Source organism: Carcharodon carcharias, chromosome 12 (assembly GCF_017639515.1).
Source record: "Carcharodon carcharias isolate sCarCar2 chromosome 12, sCarCar2.pri, whole genome shotgun sequence".
NCBI lineage: Eukaryota > Metazoa > Chordata > Chondrichthyes > Lamniformes > Lamnidae > Carcharodon > Carcharodon carcharias.
This window is the reverse complement of record NC_054478.1, coordinates 121,528,050-121,542,809: the sequence shown is the minus strand read 5'-3', so window position 1 is coordinate 121,542,809 and position 14,760 is coordinate 121,528,050. Positions and strand designations below refer to the sequence as shown.

The 14,760-nt window shown below is 43.7% G+C and overlaps 2 protein-coding genes across 4 annotated transcripts in view; one reads left to right on the top strand and one right to left on the bottom strand.

Annotated features, from left to right (window-relative positions):
• rpe (ribulose-5-phosphate-3-epimerase) overlaps positions 1-14,760 on the top strand; it is a 38,182-nt gene that overhangs the window by 8,036 nt on the left and 15,386 nt on the right. For all 3 annotated transcript variants that reach the window (XM_041200191.1, XM_041200190.1, XM_041200192.1), the window contains exons 2-3: positions 1,069-1,148; positions 8,283-8,422. In XM_041200191.1, the coding sequence (XP_041056125.1) occupies positions 1,069-1,148; positions 8,283-8,422 (220 nt within the window). The remainder of the gene's footprint in view (positions 1-1,068; positions 1,149-8,282; positions 8,423-14,760) is intronic.
• LOC121284644 (KAT8 regulatory NSL complex subunit 1-like protein) overlaps positions 10,708-14,760 on the bottom strand; it is a 326,543-nt gene continuing 322,490 nt past the window's right edge. The window contains exon 17 of the mRNA XM_041200182.1: positions 10,708-10,856. The gene's annotated coding sequence lies outside the window, so the exon portion shown is untranslated. The remainder of the gene's footprint in view (positions 10,857-14,760) is intronic.

Genomic DNA, 14,760 nt, shown 5'->3' with positions numbered 1-14,760 from the left:
ATACTACCCTTTCAGGTAGTGAGTTCCAGACCCCTACAACCCTCTGGGTGAAAAAATGTATCCATATCTCCCCTCTAATCCCTCTACCAATGACATTAAATCTGTGCCCCCTCGTCAGATCATTGCTTTTCTTGTTATATATAGATGTCCTGAACATCGGTATAGGGAGTGCAATTATGAAGTTTGCGGATGATACGAAACTTGACAATGTGGTAAAGAGTGAACATGATGAGAGCAAGTTTCAGGAGGACATCGAAAGATTGCAATTGGCAGGGACCTGGCAGATGCAATTTACTGCACATAAGTGTGAAGCGACGGACTGTGGAGGAACAACATGGAGAGGCAATATAATCTAAATGATTCTGTTTTGGGGATTGGAGGAGCAGATAGCCCTACAGAGTGAAGATTTGCAAATCTTTGAAGGTGGCAGGAAAAGTGGACGAGGTGATTAGCAAAGCATATGGAATACAGACTTTGTAAATGGGACATTGAACACAAATTCATTCTAAACCTTTACAAACCCCTGCTCGGCCTCAATTTTGTATGAGTTTGGGCATCACAGTTCAGGAGGAATGTCAAGCCTTGGATGAAGTACACTGGAATTAGGGATTTGCTTTATGTGGAGAGACTGTAGAAGCTAGGATTGTTCTTAGAGCAGAGAAGTTGAAAGGAAGACCGAATAGGGGTATTGAAAATGATCAGTGGATTTGTTGGAGCCTGGGGAGAAACAATCTCTGAAAAATGAGTTGGTAACCAAACTTAATAGATTTAAAATGATTGGCAAAAAAAACTACAGGGGAAATGAGAAATATTTTCACACATGGTAACTTTTGGTCCACACAACCTGAAAGGACAGTGGTGGGAGCAAATTCCATAGGAACTTTCAAAAGGCAATTAGACATCTACTTGAAGCGGATTAATTTGCAGAGAGAAAACTGGGGTGTGGGATGAAATTGGAGAGCTCTTTTGAAGAGTTGATTGGCCTCCCTGTTGTGCTGTAAAATGCCATTCTATGAAATATCTTTATTCAAAATTTGCTTTTAAGAACATCTGTCCTCTCTTCTCCAGACATTTTGTGCCTAATATCACCTTTGGTCATCCTGTGGTAGAATGTCTTCGTAAGGAACTTGGGCAAGAACCCTTCTTTGGTAAGGCTTTCAGCAGCAGTCCTTCTACCTGTGGTTGTGTCAACGATGTTCTTGAAATAGTGGCATGAAACAAAGTGGTCAGCCTGTCTCAGTCTTTTGGCAGGGAATGGGTTGTTAGGGAAGAGAGTCATTGGTAGCAACTGATTATACAGCCCCACCATGAAACAATTTACATTATTTGAAGTCAGTTGGAAAGTCTCCAGTTGTAGGGTCTTTAGCACTCCATATTTTGGGCAGAAATAATGAGCACAGTATTTTGTTAGATGTTAAGCCAATGATTGATGGCATAGTACCAATTCCTGTGGTTGGGAGGTTGCTGAGAGCCAGAAGGTTTTCTCTTTGTCACTTGGGAATTTTTCAACTCTCTCTGCTTGGCTAGCCCACAGCTGCAGACAGTTCATTCCAGCTCAGGTGGAAACTTGCTGTTAAAATCCTTGGAAACAAAGGCACTAAATGCAGAGATATTCTCAGGTAGTTGGCTCATGGTAAGACTGAATAACTAGTGACAACATCTGAAAATAATGTTGCTTTTGAAACATCAACCCGCTGAAGACAGCAACGGAGAGCAAAAAACTGCCCCACCCCACCCCAGTGAGGGCGGCTGAGAGATCGGTACTGACCCCCAGTGGGAGCGACCGAGAGTTCGGTACAGCGCACACACACACACCCCCCACACCCCCCCCCCCCCCTCCCCCCCCCCCCACTCCAGTGGGAGCGACTGAGAGATCGGTATCACCCCCCCAGTGGGAGCGACCGAGAGATCGGTGATGCCCCACCCCAGTTCGAGCGGCCGAGAGATCAGTACTGCCCCCCACCCCCGCCTTCCTCCTCCCCGTTTTAGCGACCAACAGATCGGTACGCCCCCCCTCCCCCCCCCGCGGTGTGTGCTGTACTGAGCTGTCATGTTTTTTGCAGTGATGTCATCTCCCGTATGCAATCAACATGCAGTCGATACCCATTCATGTGCTTTTCCTGTTTGTTGCTGAAATAATACAGCAGGTAAATTGACATTCTGACTGAATGTTGGAATTGAAATCTGCCAAGCATTCTGGTTAATTTGTTTGAATTTGTCCAGTTGAGTGTTTCAATTAAGTAAAAAAAAAAAATTCCGATTGAACTTCAGATGCTGCTCACTCTCACTTTTCAGTTTAAGCATCGAGGGACCTTATTGGACCATGTGGCTAGCCTGCTTGATGACACAAAGGAGGAAGGTTGTTATGGAGATTGAATCATTGAGCTTCATTTTGACATTGTAGTAGCATGATCCAGCCCTCTAATGCCCTTTTGTCTTAATTGTCTCAAGTAGGTCTGTCACAAAATTTGACGCCTGGCGGTTTGTGTAGACCACAGGAATTTGACAGTCAGACATTGCCCATGTAATGTGTGGTGAGTGTGTCTGTGCCCAGTGTTTTCATAATTTTCACTTACCAAACTGGCACTGTACCTGTCCAAGAGGTTGCAGTGCTTGCGCAGTGACCACTTTTACAGTTGATGGCCTTAACACTGATGCACTCTATCTTTTTTGAAGGATAGGTGATCTTATCCATTTACTTTGGGTTGTTATTTAGTGTTTTTTTATTTTTCCGTTATTAGCTTCCTTATTCTCTGAAGGCTGAAACTAAAGCTGAGGTGGGTGTGGGTGGATTTAGGGGGAGGTTGAAAAACTTCAAATGAACTTTTCTTTTTATCTGAAACACTGCTTGTTTCCCAAGCATGATGTTCCTATAAGGGTCTTTGAATGTCGATTTGAAAATAACCGCAATGTGGATGAGGCGATGAATACTTAATCAGCAAACTAAGTCCTTGTCTCTAACCAAGCTGGAAAAATAAGAATAAAACCAAAAAACTGCGGATGCTGGAAATCCAAAACAAAAACAGAATTACCTGGAAAAACTCAGCAGGTCTGGCAGCATCGGCGGAGAAGTAAAGAGTTGACGTTTCGAGTCCTCATGACCCTTCGACAGAACTAAGTAGAAATAGGAAAGGAGTGAAATATAAGCTGGTTTAAGGTGTGTGTGTGTGGGGTGGGGGGGAGAAATGGAGGGGGGGTGGTGTGATTGTAGGGACAAGCAAGCAGTGATAGAGGCCGATCATCGAAAGATGTCACAGACAACAGAACAAAAGAACACATAGGTGTTGAAGTTGGTGATATATATCTAAACGAATGTGCTAATTAAGAATGGATGGTAGGGCACTCAAGGTATAGCTCTAGTGGGGGTGGGGGGAGCATAAAAGATTTAAAAATATTTAAAAATAATGGAAATAGGTGGGAAAAAGAAAAATCTATATAATTTATTGGAAAAAAAGCAAAAGGAAGGGGGAAGAAACAGAAAGGGGATGGGGATGGAGGAGGGAGGTCAAGACCTAAAGTTGTTGAATTCAATATTCAGTCCGGAAGGCTGTAAAGTGCCTAGTCGGAAGATGAGGTGTTGTTCCTCCAGTTTACGTTGGGCTTCACTGGAACAATGCAGCAAGCCAAGGACAGACATGTGGGCAAGAGAGCAGGGTGGAGTATTGAAATGGCAAGCGACAGGGAGGTTTGGGTCATTCTTGCGGACAGACCGCAGGTGTTCTGCAAAGTGGTCGCCCAGTTTACGTTTGGTCTCTCCAATGTAGAGGAGACCGCATTGGGAGCAACGAATGCAGTAGACTAAGTTGGGGGAAATGCAAGTGAAATGTTGCTTCACTTGAAAGGAGTGTTTGGGCCCTTGGGCGGTGAGGAGAGAGGAAGTGAAGGGGCAGGTGTTACATCTTTTGCGTGGGCATGGGGTGGTGCCATAGGTGGGGGTTGAGGAGTAGGGCGTGATGGAGGAGTGGACCAGGGTGTCCCAGAGGGAACGATCCCTATGGTATGCTGACGGGGGGGGTGAAGGGAAGATGTGTTTGGTAGTGGCATCATGCTGGAGTAATAAATTGTATAGATTTTTCTTTTTCCCACCTATTTCCATTATTTTTAAATCTTTTATGCTCCCCCCCCCACCCCCACTAGAGCTATACCTTGAGTGCCCTACCATCCATTCTTAATTAGCACATTCGTTTAGATATATATCACCAACTTCAACACCTATGTGTTCTTTTGTTCTGTTGTCTGTGACATCTTTTGATGATCTCCTTCTATCACTGCTTGTTTGTCCCTACAACCACACCCCCCCTCCACTTCTCCCCACCCACCCACACCCACACACACACACACACACACACACACACACACCATAAACCTGCTTATATTTCACTCCTTTTCTATTTCTACTTAGTTCTGTCGAAGGGTGATGAGGACTCGAAACGTCAACTCTTTTCTTCTCCGCCGATGCTGCCAGAGCTGCTGAGTTTTTCCAGGTAATTCTGTTTTTGGAAAAATAAGAAAGTTTTTTGGCCAATTGACTCTCTGGTATGACATTCAGCACTGCATCCAACTACATTTTGAATTCATTTTGTTTCTACTGCATTAGCTGGTAGATTATTGAAAACTTTTATCATCCTTTGAGTAACTCTGTCATAAAGGCATGCCATGTTTTTAACAGGGTTTGTGATTGTAAAACTCTGCATAGTTTTGAATAGCAGCTGAAATTTGTAACAGCGAATAGTCCTTGATTGTGTATGTTGTATAAAAAATGGTGTTAAAACTTGGAGTTAAATTGCTCTTGCAGAGAACCAACAAGGACTTGATCGGTTGAATGGCCTCCACTTGTGCTGTAAATAATCTATTCTAAAATTCTAAAAAGTTCAATTAACCTGAAAATATTTCCATAAGGTAAAGGGGACCTTTATACAGTGTTATACTGAGAGACAACTTTATAACGGGTTTAATGTTTCTGTTTCATTATTGGCACTGTCTCTTCAGCTGTCTGGACTCAGCAATTCCCACCCCCCACTCCCTGTCTCCCATATCTCCTTTGGGGCCATCCTTAAAACCCAGCTGTTTGCTAAGAATTACACTGACAACCATTTTACGATTCATTCTGGCTAGCATGTACTGGAATCTATGCATGTTAATACACAGGGCCCTGTTCTTTACAGACAGAACATATACACACATTGCATCTGTTTCAGCTAAATAAAATAAGTGACAGCCAGTTGCTTGTTCATTCCTCGGGAAATCAGTCAGGCTACCTGGTTTAAATTTCAAACGGTGCTTGGCAATTAACTGTCAGTCACCATCCACTGATGCACACTCCATGGCAATAACTCAACCAATCAGAGTCTACTTGCCAACCAATCAGCACTCCCTTCTTCCCTGACATTGGTATTTTCTTGTGAATTGTTCTGATGAGTGCAAGATGAAAAGCTTCAACCAAAAATGTGTCTCCTTTCAGCAATACTCAAGATGAGAGAGTTGTGGCAGCTTTCTGACTATCTTGCACACCTGTGTTTGTTTTTTCTGGTCGCAAACCAGCTGAACATTGAGCAAGTGGAATCCTTGCTGTTTATGTATTAGAGTGCCTGTTGCCAGGGAGCTTTGATAGCCACAAGAGTGCATGCAGTGCCCTGGACCTGTGGGAATCCAGAAATCTCAGCAAAGCCCAGTGTTCTGGCCTGCTGGCTCTCTTGATCTCTAGCGAAGTGCATATAATTGTGGGCCTTCGCAAAAAGGGTGTCTGTCATCTCATGTACGTATTTCTGTGTTGATGCTTGGGCAATCCCACACAGGTCCCTAGTGGAGCCCTGGAAGGAGCCGCTCGCGTAGAAATTCAGTGTGGCGGTGACTTTCAGAGCCACTGGCAATGGATGCCTTTCCAGTCCCTGTGGTGCCAAATCCTCCAGAATGTGGCAAATATGAGTCACCAGATCCCTGCACATGTGGAGGCATTGTCAACACTGTCTCTCGCTCATCTGCAGATAAGATGTGAGGTCTGTACACCCTCGGCCTCAAGAGACGCCTACACATGACGTTTCTGTTAGCTTTATCCTCTGTGTCCGGAGGGGGCTTGCTGCCCTAGCTCTTGAGGGTTTAACTTCTTCCTTTACTACAATTGCAACATTCTCCGCCTTCTCATTTGCCTGTAATGCAGGCAACAACAAATCCAGCCTCCATCTCCCTCTGCTGCATCATTGAGGGGGAGAAAAGAATCAGCATGAGCCCCCAAAGGTTCAATTTCTGTACCTTTCTAGTGTGTGACTGAGTTCAAGGGCTTGGATCCTGTGATGACACATAATCAACACTGAAATCCTGGCCAGTGCAAGGAAGGTTTCATGCTACAGTTCCCATCTGCCCCCACCCCCTGCAAAACCTGCCCCCCCCCCCATTGACATGATCGGTTGCTATAAAATTGGTTTGTCTAGGCACTGGGAGGGGGGTTGCTGAGACTTCTCATCCTGAGCTTTTGCTTTAAAGGCACATCTGTCCATTTGCCAAAATGCTCTGTCCTCATTATCGCTTTGGCAATTGGCCTGCTCAGAACAAGGGGTAAAAGCAAGAAATTCCATTATTGCCATGACTCATCATTAATCTTGCACGAATGTATTTCATTGCTTCACTCTCCTGATTCCCAGCATTATCTTTGAAAGGCTCCTAACATGTCTCAAGTCTGCATCTCTCCTCATTTGGCAATACTCAATTCAGTTGGGGGCTCAATTAAAGGGGCACCCACTGCAGTGCAGTCCTCCAAATGGCCCTCTGAGCCCTCACCAACTGAGCAATTCCTCAGTTTAATTTTGTGCTGTGCCATTGTTTGTTTGCAAGATGGTGGTGCTAAGGCCTCACTACCTGACCAGCTTGGGCTCTCTCTTGTATGACCGTAGCATTCCCTGCTATCATGCTGGGGATGCCATTATGTTCAAGTTTCCCTCCCTCCCAATAATTCTCTCGCCTTCGTCCCCAAAACTTGATGCCATTTTGATTGTGGAGGATATCCCTGTGCAACCCCATGAATGCTTTGAGATAGACGTGCCCCATTTGCAGATTAGTCCACCCCTTTTTGAGGCCGATTGCGTTGTGAGCTATTGAGCCCACCCCTCCAACATGAAATGCCCCTCGAATGCTCCTACACTACCTTTTATCCATTTACAGCCTACCCTGACTGTAAGTGTGTCAACCGCAACCCATTATTGAGGCAGAAACCCCCCCTGGGCCTGTTATAATGATCTCACCCTGCACACAACATGCTGGGTGCCACTGACAGTTATTGACATGCCCTCCCCCTTCTTCGTCTAGGACAAGCACAGTCTTTGCAAGGTCAGCAATGTAAACTGAAACGTCTCTTCACTCGAAGCGCCTCTTCACTCTGCCATCTTCCAATTCTGGCCCCAACATGGTTATGCCCCTCTCTAAGACACACTTCCACATTCTGGCCCAGAGGAGGCTTAAAACCACACCTACCTAGTCATGTGCCGGAGTGCATCCTTTGCCCATTTCACCCATTCTCCAGTGGACTCCTAGCCTTGAGGCCCTTTACATGCCATCCCTGCCTTACCGCTGGCCTGATAGGTTGGACTTTGCCTTTAGAAAATCCCCTGAGAGCCATATGATGCTGCCAGTGAAGTGTTGTGCGCATTCTGTGGTGCCCCAAGCATTGTGCCATGCAAGTTATGCGAGCCAACTTTGAAGTCATGAGCAAAGTGCTGGTTGTCACGTGCACATCACTTATATCGAGTTGTGAAATATGTTGGTCTAATTAGATGCTGACGTGACATACCGATCCAGCCTGGAGAGGGGAGCGGCACCTCTGTTGAGCAGCCATTATAAATAAGTATTCATCATATGTAGATGTATTAAAATGAGGTTCCAGACATAGCCCGGCGCAAAACGTGTGCTGCCGTTGAAGTCAGGTGGGATCAATCATAACCTGATTTCCTGCCGACGTGAAACAGAATTTTATTTTTAACTCTCTCAATATTTTCCACTCCCACCTGCCATGATGCCTGCCACGGTGGCAGGGGAGCAGAAAATCCCGGCTTACATCTCATAGTGGGGCTCCTGAGTTACATCAGGCGATGTTTAACAGTTTACCACCAAGGCGCAGACCATCAACTCATGAGACGGAAAGGGGTGTTGTAAAATGACAACCTTGCTCACCATTTACCAGCGTAGATTTCATCTTCATTTGCAGTACCTAGATTTGCTACTGAATCTTTTAGAAGCAAAGTGGTTGATTGGAATTTTGAAAGTGTTCCACTGTGCATTTGTTTATTCGACAGATATACATATGATGGTCTCAAAGCCAGAGCAGTGGGTGAAACCGATGGCAGTAGCTGGTGCTAATCAGTATACATTCCACCTTGAAGCAACAAATAGCCCAGGGCCACTTATCAAAGACATTAGAGAAAACTGTATGAAGGTAAGTGTAAAGGAATAGTTTGTTTCAAGAAGTTATTTGGGGAGGTGGTGGCATAGTGGTATTGTCACAGGACTAGTATTCTAGAGACCCAGGGTAAGCTCTGGGGATTTGGTTTTGAATCCCACCACGGCTGATGGTGAAATTTGAATTCAAAAATAAAATCTGGAATTAAAAACCTGATGATGTTCATGAAACCATTGCTGATTGTCATAAAAACCCATCTGGTTCACTAATGTCCTTTAGGGAAGGAAATCTGCTGCCCTTACCTGGTCTGGCCTACATGTGACTCCAGACCCAGAGCAATGTGGTTGACTCTTAAATGCTCTCTGAACAAGGGCAATAAGGGGTGGACAATAAATGCTGGTCTAGCTAGTGACGCCCACATCTCATGAACAAATTTTTAAAAAAGTTTGAAAAGCACCAGTGCCCCCCATAGGGCTTGGTGAGTTGCTGCACTGCGTCTTGTTGATGCTACATATGACTGCCACTGTGCTTCGGTGGTGGAGGGACTAGATGTTGGAGGTGGTGGAAATGATGCGCGTCATGTGGGATGCTTTTCCCTGGATGGTGTTACGCTTCTTCAGTGTTGATGGTACTGCACTCATTCAGGCAAGTGGAGAGTATTCCATCAAGTGCCTTGTAGATGGTGGACAGGCTTTGGAGTCAGGAGGTGAGTTAATCGCCGCAGGATTCCTAGCTTCTGACCTGTTTTTATTGTCACAGTATTTATATGGTTAGTCCAATTCAGTTTCTGGTCAATAGTAATAGCCAGGATGTTAATAGTGGGGGATTCAGCGATGTGATGCCATTGAATGTTAAGGGGAGAGGGTTGGATTCTGTCTTGTTGGAGATGGTCATTGTGTGGCACGAACGTTACTTGCCATTTATTGGCCCAAGCTTGGATATTGTCCAGGTCTTGTTGCATATGCACATGGATTGTTTTAGCATCTGAGGAGTTGTGAATGGTGCTGAACATTGTGCAACCATCAGCGAACATCCCCACTTCTGACCTTCTGATGGAAGGGAGGTCATTGATGAAGCAGCTGAAGATGGTTAAGCCTAAGACACATTACCCTGAGGGACTCCTGCGGTGATGTCTTGTGGCTGAGATGACTGACCTCCAACAACCGTAACCATCTTCCTTTGTGCTAGGTGTGGCTCCAACCAGTGGGAGTTTTCCTCCTGTTTCCCATTGACTCCAGTTTTGCTTGGGCTCGTTGAACCCACACTCATTCAAATGTGGCTTTGATGTCAAGGGCAGTCACTCTTGCCTCACCTCTGGAGTTCACTTCCTTTGTCCATGTTTGTACCTGGGCTGTAATAAGGTCAGGAGTGGTCCTGGCAGAACCCAAACTGAGTGTCAGAGAGCAGTTTGTTTCTAAGTAGGAAAAACAAAATGGTGTTTAAATGCTGATAGAAGGGACTTGGGTGTCCTTGTACACCATTTGCTGATAGCAAGCATGCAGGTGCAGCAAGCAGTTAAGAAGGCAAATGGCATGTTGGCCTTTATTGTGAGAGGGCTTGAGTACAGGAGTAAGGATGTCCTACTGCAGCTATACAGGGTCTTGGTGAGACCACACCTGGAGTATTGTGTGCAGTTTTGGTCTCCTTGCCAGAGGAAGTAATACTTGCCATAGAGGGACAGTAGCGAAGGTTCACCAGACTGATACCTGGGATGGTAGGGTTGTCATATGAGGAGAGATTAGGTTTACTAGGCCTGTATTCACTGGAGTTTAGAAGGAGAGGGGGATCTCATTACAATTATACAATTCTGACAGGGCTGTCACCCAGTCTCAGTATATGGGGTAGGCCACTGAGATGAAGAGAAGTTTCTTGACTAGGCCTATGACCTACTCTTATTTTCTATGTTTCTTGATATCACGTGGAGGGAATCGTATTGACTGAAGATTGGCATCTGTGATACTGGGGTCCTCAGGAGGAGGCAGAGATGGATCATCCACCCAGCACTTATGGCTGAGGATTCTTGCAAATGCTTCATCCTTGTCTTATGCACTGATGTACTATCATTGAAGTTGGGGATATTTGTGAAGCCACCTCCTCCAGCTAGTTATTTAATTGTCCACCAACATTCATGACTGAATGTGGTAGGACCGCAAAGCTTAGATCTGATCTGTTGGTTGTGGGATCACTTAGCTCTATCGCATGCTGCTTTTGCTGTTTGGTATGCAAGTAGTCCTGTGTTGTAGCTTCACCAGGCTGACACCTCATTTTTAGGTCTGTCTGGTGCTGCTCCTGGCATGCCATGTTGAGTATGACATTGGATATAGTACTGGTGCACACATATAATATAGGTACAATAGGTATGGTGTTGGTCGGTGCATGTCTGTAACTCTGTAATATTGAGGTACAGTACAAAAGCTGAGGTCTGTTACTGTATAACTGAGTTACAGTACTGGTGGGTAGAGGACTTCACCTGCAACAGAAGTAGAAATAACTTGAATTAAATGTATTGCAGTGGTCAGTGTGATTTCCCCCCCACTTCATATAGTACCTTGTTCAATACATTAAATAAACCCAGTGACCACAGTGAACTTGCATCAGATAGAATAACAGTACTAGAAATTCTCCATATAACAAAAGTGTATGTGGTAGCTTAAACTGCCTTCCATAACCAAGAGGATTGGTTGATTTCTGAGAGACATCTCACAATAAGGTGAGTAGTTTTAATCTATAATTTGAAAGCTGACCAAGATCAATACAGATGAGGCAATCTGGCTCATCCTTCCAGAGAAACTGGATCTCTTTCCTCCAGCACTCAGTCACCTCTTGAAGGACTCCTGGGTTTTTGTCTCAAAGCCCATTCTAGTTGTTCACCACTCTGTATGAATAATAGGAATAGGAAAATGCCATTCTATCCCTTGAGACTGTCCTGCCATTCGATGAGATCATGGCTGATCTGTGACCTAACTCCATATAGCAGCTTTTGTCTCTTATCCCTTAATACCTTTGGCTAACAAAAAGCTATTGATCTCTGATTTTAAAATTTTCAACTCATCCAGCACCAATTGCTGTTTACTGAAGTTTCAAACTTTTTCTTAATCTATTCTTAATCATCCTTTTTCTTAATCTCACGCCTGAAAGTTATGGCTCTAATTTTTTGATTGTGCCCCTAGTCCTAGACTACTCCCAACTAGCAGAAGTAGTTTTCTACCAGTCTATCCTATTTATTAATATTTTGAACTCTTTGATTATACCACCCTTTAATCTTCTATTCTGCTAGATATAAAGATCCAAATTCCATTAGCCTTTTTGGTTATTTTTTGTACTTGTTGATATTTCAATGATCTATGCACCTGGCCCCCAAGCCTTCAATATCCTGGTGAATCAGATTTGCACTCCTAAGGTCAGCAAGGTGCTCTGCCCAGAATTGTACACCATATTCCATATAAGCTCTAACCTGGGTTCTGCATAGCTGTGGCCCTTCAGAGTTCCTAACTTTTCACATTTTAAATAAAACAGATCTATCCCTTTTTTGTTCACAGTGGATCACCTTTCACTTGCCTGTGTTGAAATCCATCTGCCACTTTTTACCCACTCACTTAATTATCAATATCTCTGTAATTTTAAGCTGTCACCTCTTACTACACAACCAATCTTTGTGCAATCAGCAAACTTGGATATATGGCTCTCTGTTTGTGTTAACTAAATCATTAATAAAGTGAATAGTTGAAGTCCCAGTGCAGATCATTTTGGGAGACCAGTTGTCACTTCTTTCCAATTTGAATACATATTCATTATCCTTCTTCTGTCTTCTACTGCATAACTAATCTTGTAACCTGGTCAATAATTGCCTTCAATTTAATCAACTTTAGTTTTATTATATTTTATGCATCAGTATGCAAAATATATGAATAAAAAGGAATGCAATTCCAATAGAAACAGACTGAAAGCAAAAACAGAAGTACAGTACTTCTATGCTGATGGTGCTGTGCTAGTCACTGACATGGAAATTTGATTACAAAAATTCATAGATTGCCTATCCTATGCCTGTAACTTGTTTTCCCTTAATATGTGTCCAGAAAATTGTGGCAATAGGGCAGGATGTCATATCTCTGCCCTTGATCACACTAAACAACACCGTATTGCTTTCACATGGAGTATTTGTGACCCAAACTCTGCTCTTATCCTTTTTTTTCAGTCTCTAAACTATAATTTTAACTATTGTTTCTGATTGAACCTTCCCCTCCATTAAAGTCCTTCGTAGCGCCATATTTATCCCACCTGAAAGGACCGTTTTCCCAGCTTGTATCAGGTGCAGCCCATACCACCAGTACTGGTGCTGGTATTCCATGAAATGTAATCCTTCTCGCATCACTCCTTTAGCCATATGATCCTATATCCCAAAAATACCTGGAAAAACTCAGCAGGTCTGGCAGCATCTGCAGATAGGAACACAGTTAACGTTTCGAGTCCAGTTCTGTTGAAGGGTCATTCGGACTCGAAACGTTAACTGTGCTCCTATCCGCAGATGCTGCCAGACCTGCTGAGCTTTTCCAGGTATTTTTGTTTTTGTTTTGGGCCATGTACAGACTGTCCGTGGACATAATAAGAAGATTTATATTGCGGACATTGTACATACAATTTAGTACTTCCTTGCTCATTTTTGCTATTTTCCTCAATCTATCCTAATTTTTGAGATATTTCTAATTTTGCTACTGTTTATGGGCAGGATTTTGGTGCTGGGCAGGGGCGGTCGGGGAGCCGACTGCTGCCCACGATTGGCTCCGTACCGTTACCTGTGCGGGCAGGGGCAGGAGGGCGGGCGGGCCTAGCGCGACCTTAACACACGCGTGCTGCCTCGGAGATGAAGCGCTGTTTAAAAGTAATAATAAAGGAAATAAATAAAGGAAATAAAATTGTCATAAAACATGTCCCTTCATGTGACTTTGTCGCATGAGCTGGGACATGTTTTTAATTCAAAAATAAAACTTTTATTTGATGTTTATTTGCTTTAGGAAACCTCATTTCGCCCGTGGCTGTAAATGTAAAGGCTGCTTGGCCTATTTGCTCGACGGGCAGCATAAATTTGAATTTAATTAGCTTCTTAATGGCTTTAATAAGCCTTTTAATTGTTGGCGGGTGTGTAGCCGACTCCGGCGTGTGCCTGCTGAACAAAATATCGCGAGACTGCATGATGACATTGGGATGCTCACCTGAGCATAATGTTCTGCCTTATATCTTTGACCTCTGCTATTTTCCAGTTCCCTCCCCCTTACCAAATTAGTTTGCACTGCCCTCACGACTCATTAACAACAAGAAAATTGTTCCTCGAAAAAATGCTGTTCCATCTTGTACAGATGTTCTTTTCCCCCAGAACTGGCCTTAATGCCCCAAGAATCTGGAGCCCTCCCCCTTGCAGCACTTCTCCAGCCATGCATTTATTTGCACTATCTTCCAGTTTCTGTACTCACTGGCAGATGGCACTGGGAGTAATCCTTTGAGGTCTTTTTTTAAAATCCTTTTCCTAGCCTCTGAAATTCTACCTGAAGGACCTCAAAACTTTTTCTATCTATATCGTTGGCTCCAACATGGGTCATGACTGCTGGTTGTAATGTGTAATGTACCCACTCGGTGATACTCTTGACCATGGCACCAGGGAGGCAGCATACCATTGAAATGCGAGGTTAACTACAGCATAAAAATGATGGCCCTGTGTATTCATGCACTACTGTTAATTTTAGGTCTGTACTTGGAACTACCCCATCCCAATAAAACCTGAGATGAGGCCACACCTGCAATTTTTTCCAGTCATGTTGGATGTTCTCTGTGCCAATTCTTAACTATTGGAATCCGTAATACAATTTGGTTCAGTTCAACTGCCTGTCACTGGGAGAAGCGAGCAACTCAGATTTCACGTTGGTCTTTTAACTATTTCGATGGTCTGGTCCTGCAGTTGCTCTCTAACTCCTCAAAGCCCTGGATAGTCTGTGAACTCTGAACATTAAGAATTTGTTTTCTAATTTTACTCAGTTTCTGTTGAAATATACCTGGCATTTTCATTTTCAGAATGGCACATATATGTGACATATTGCTGCTTAAAACCAGAAGCAAAGAGTAATTGAAATTGAAATCTGGGGACTGTGAGATGCAGTAGGTAGTGATAGTGAAATTGCAGAAACACTAATTGCTTCAGTATTTACCAAAGGTGTGGTAATGCTGCCACCTGTCACACTGCCATAACATCAGAAGATTGAGATTAGAAATAATATAACTGCATAAAAAGAGGAAAGTAATTAAATTAGATACATCCCCTGGTGCGCACAGATTTCATCTGTGTATTTCAAAAGACTCTAGGAAAGAGCGAAGGGAATTATTTA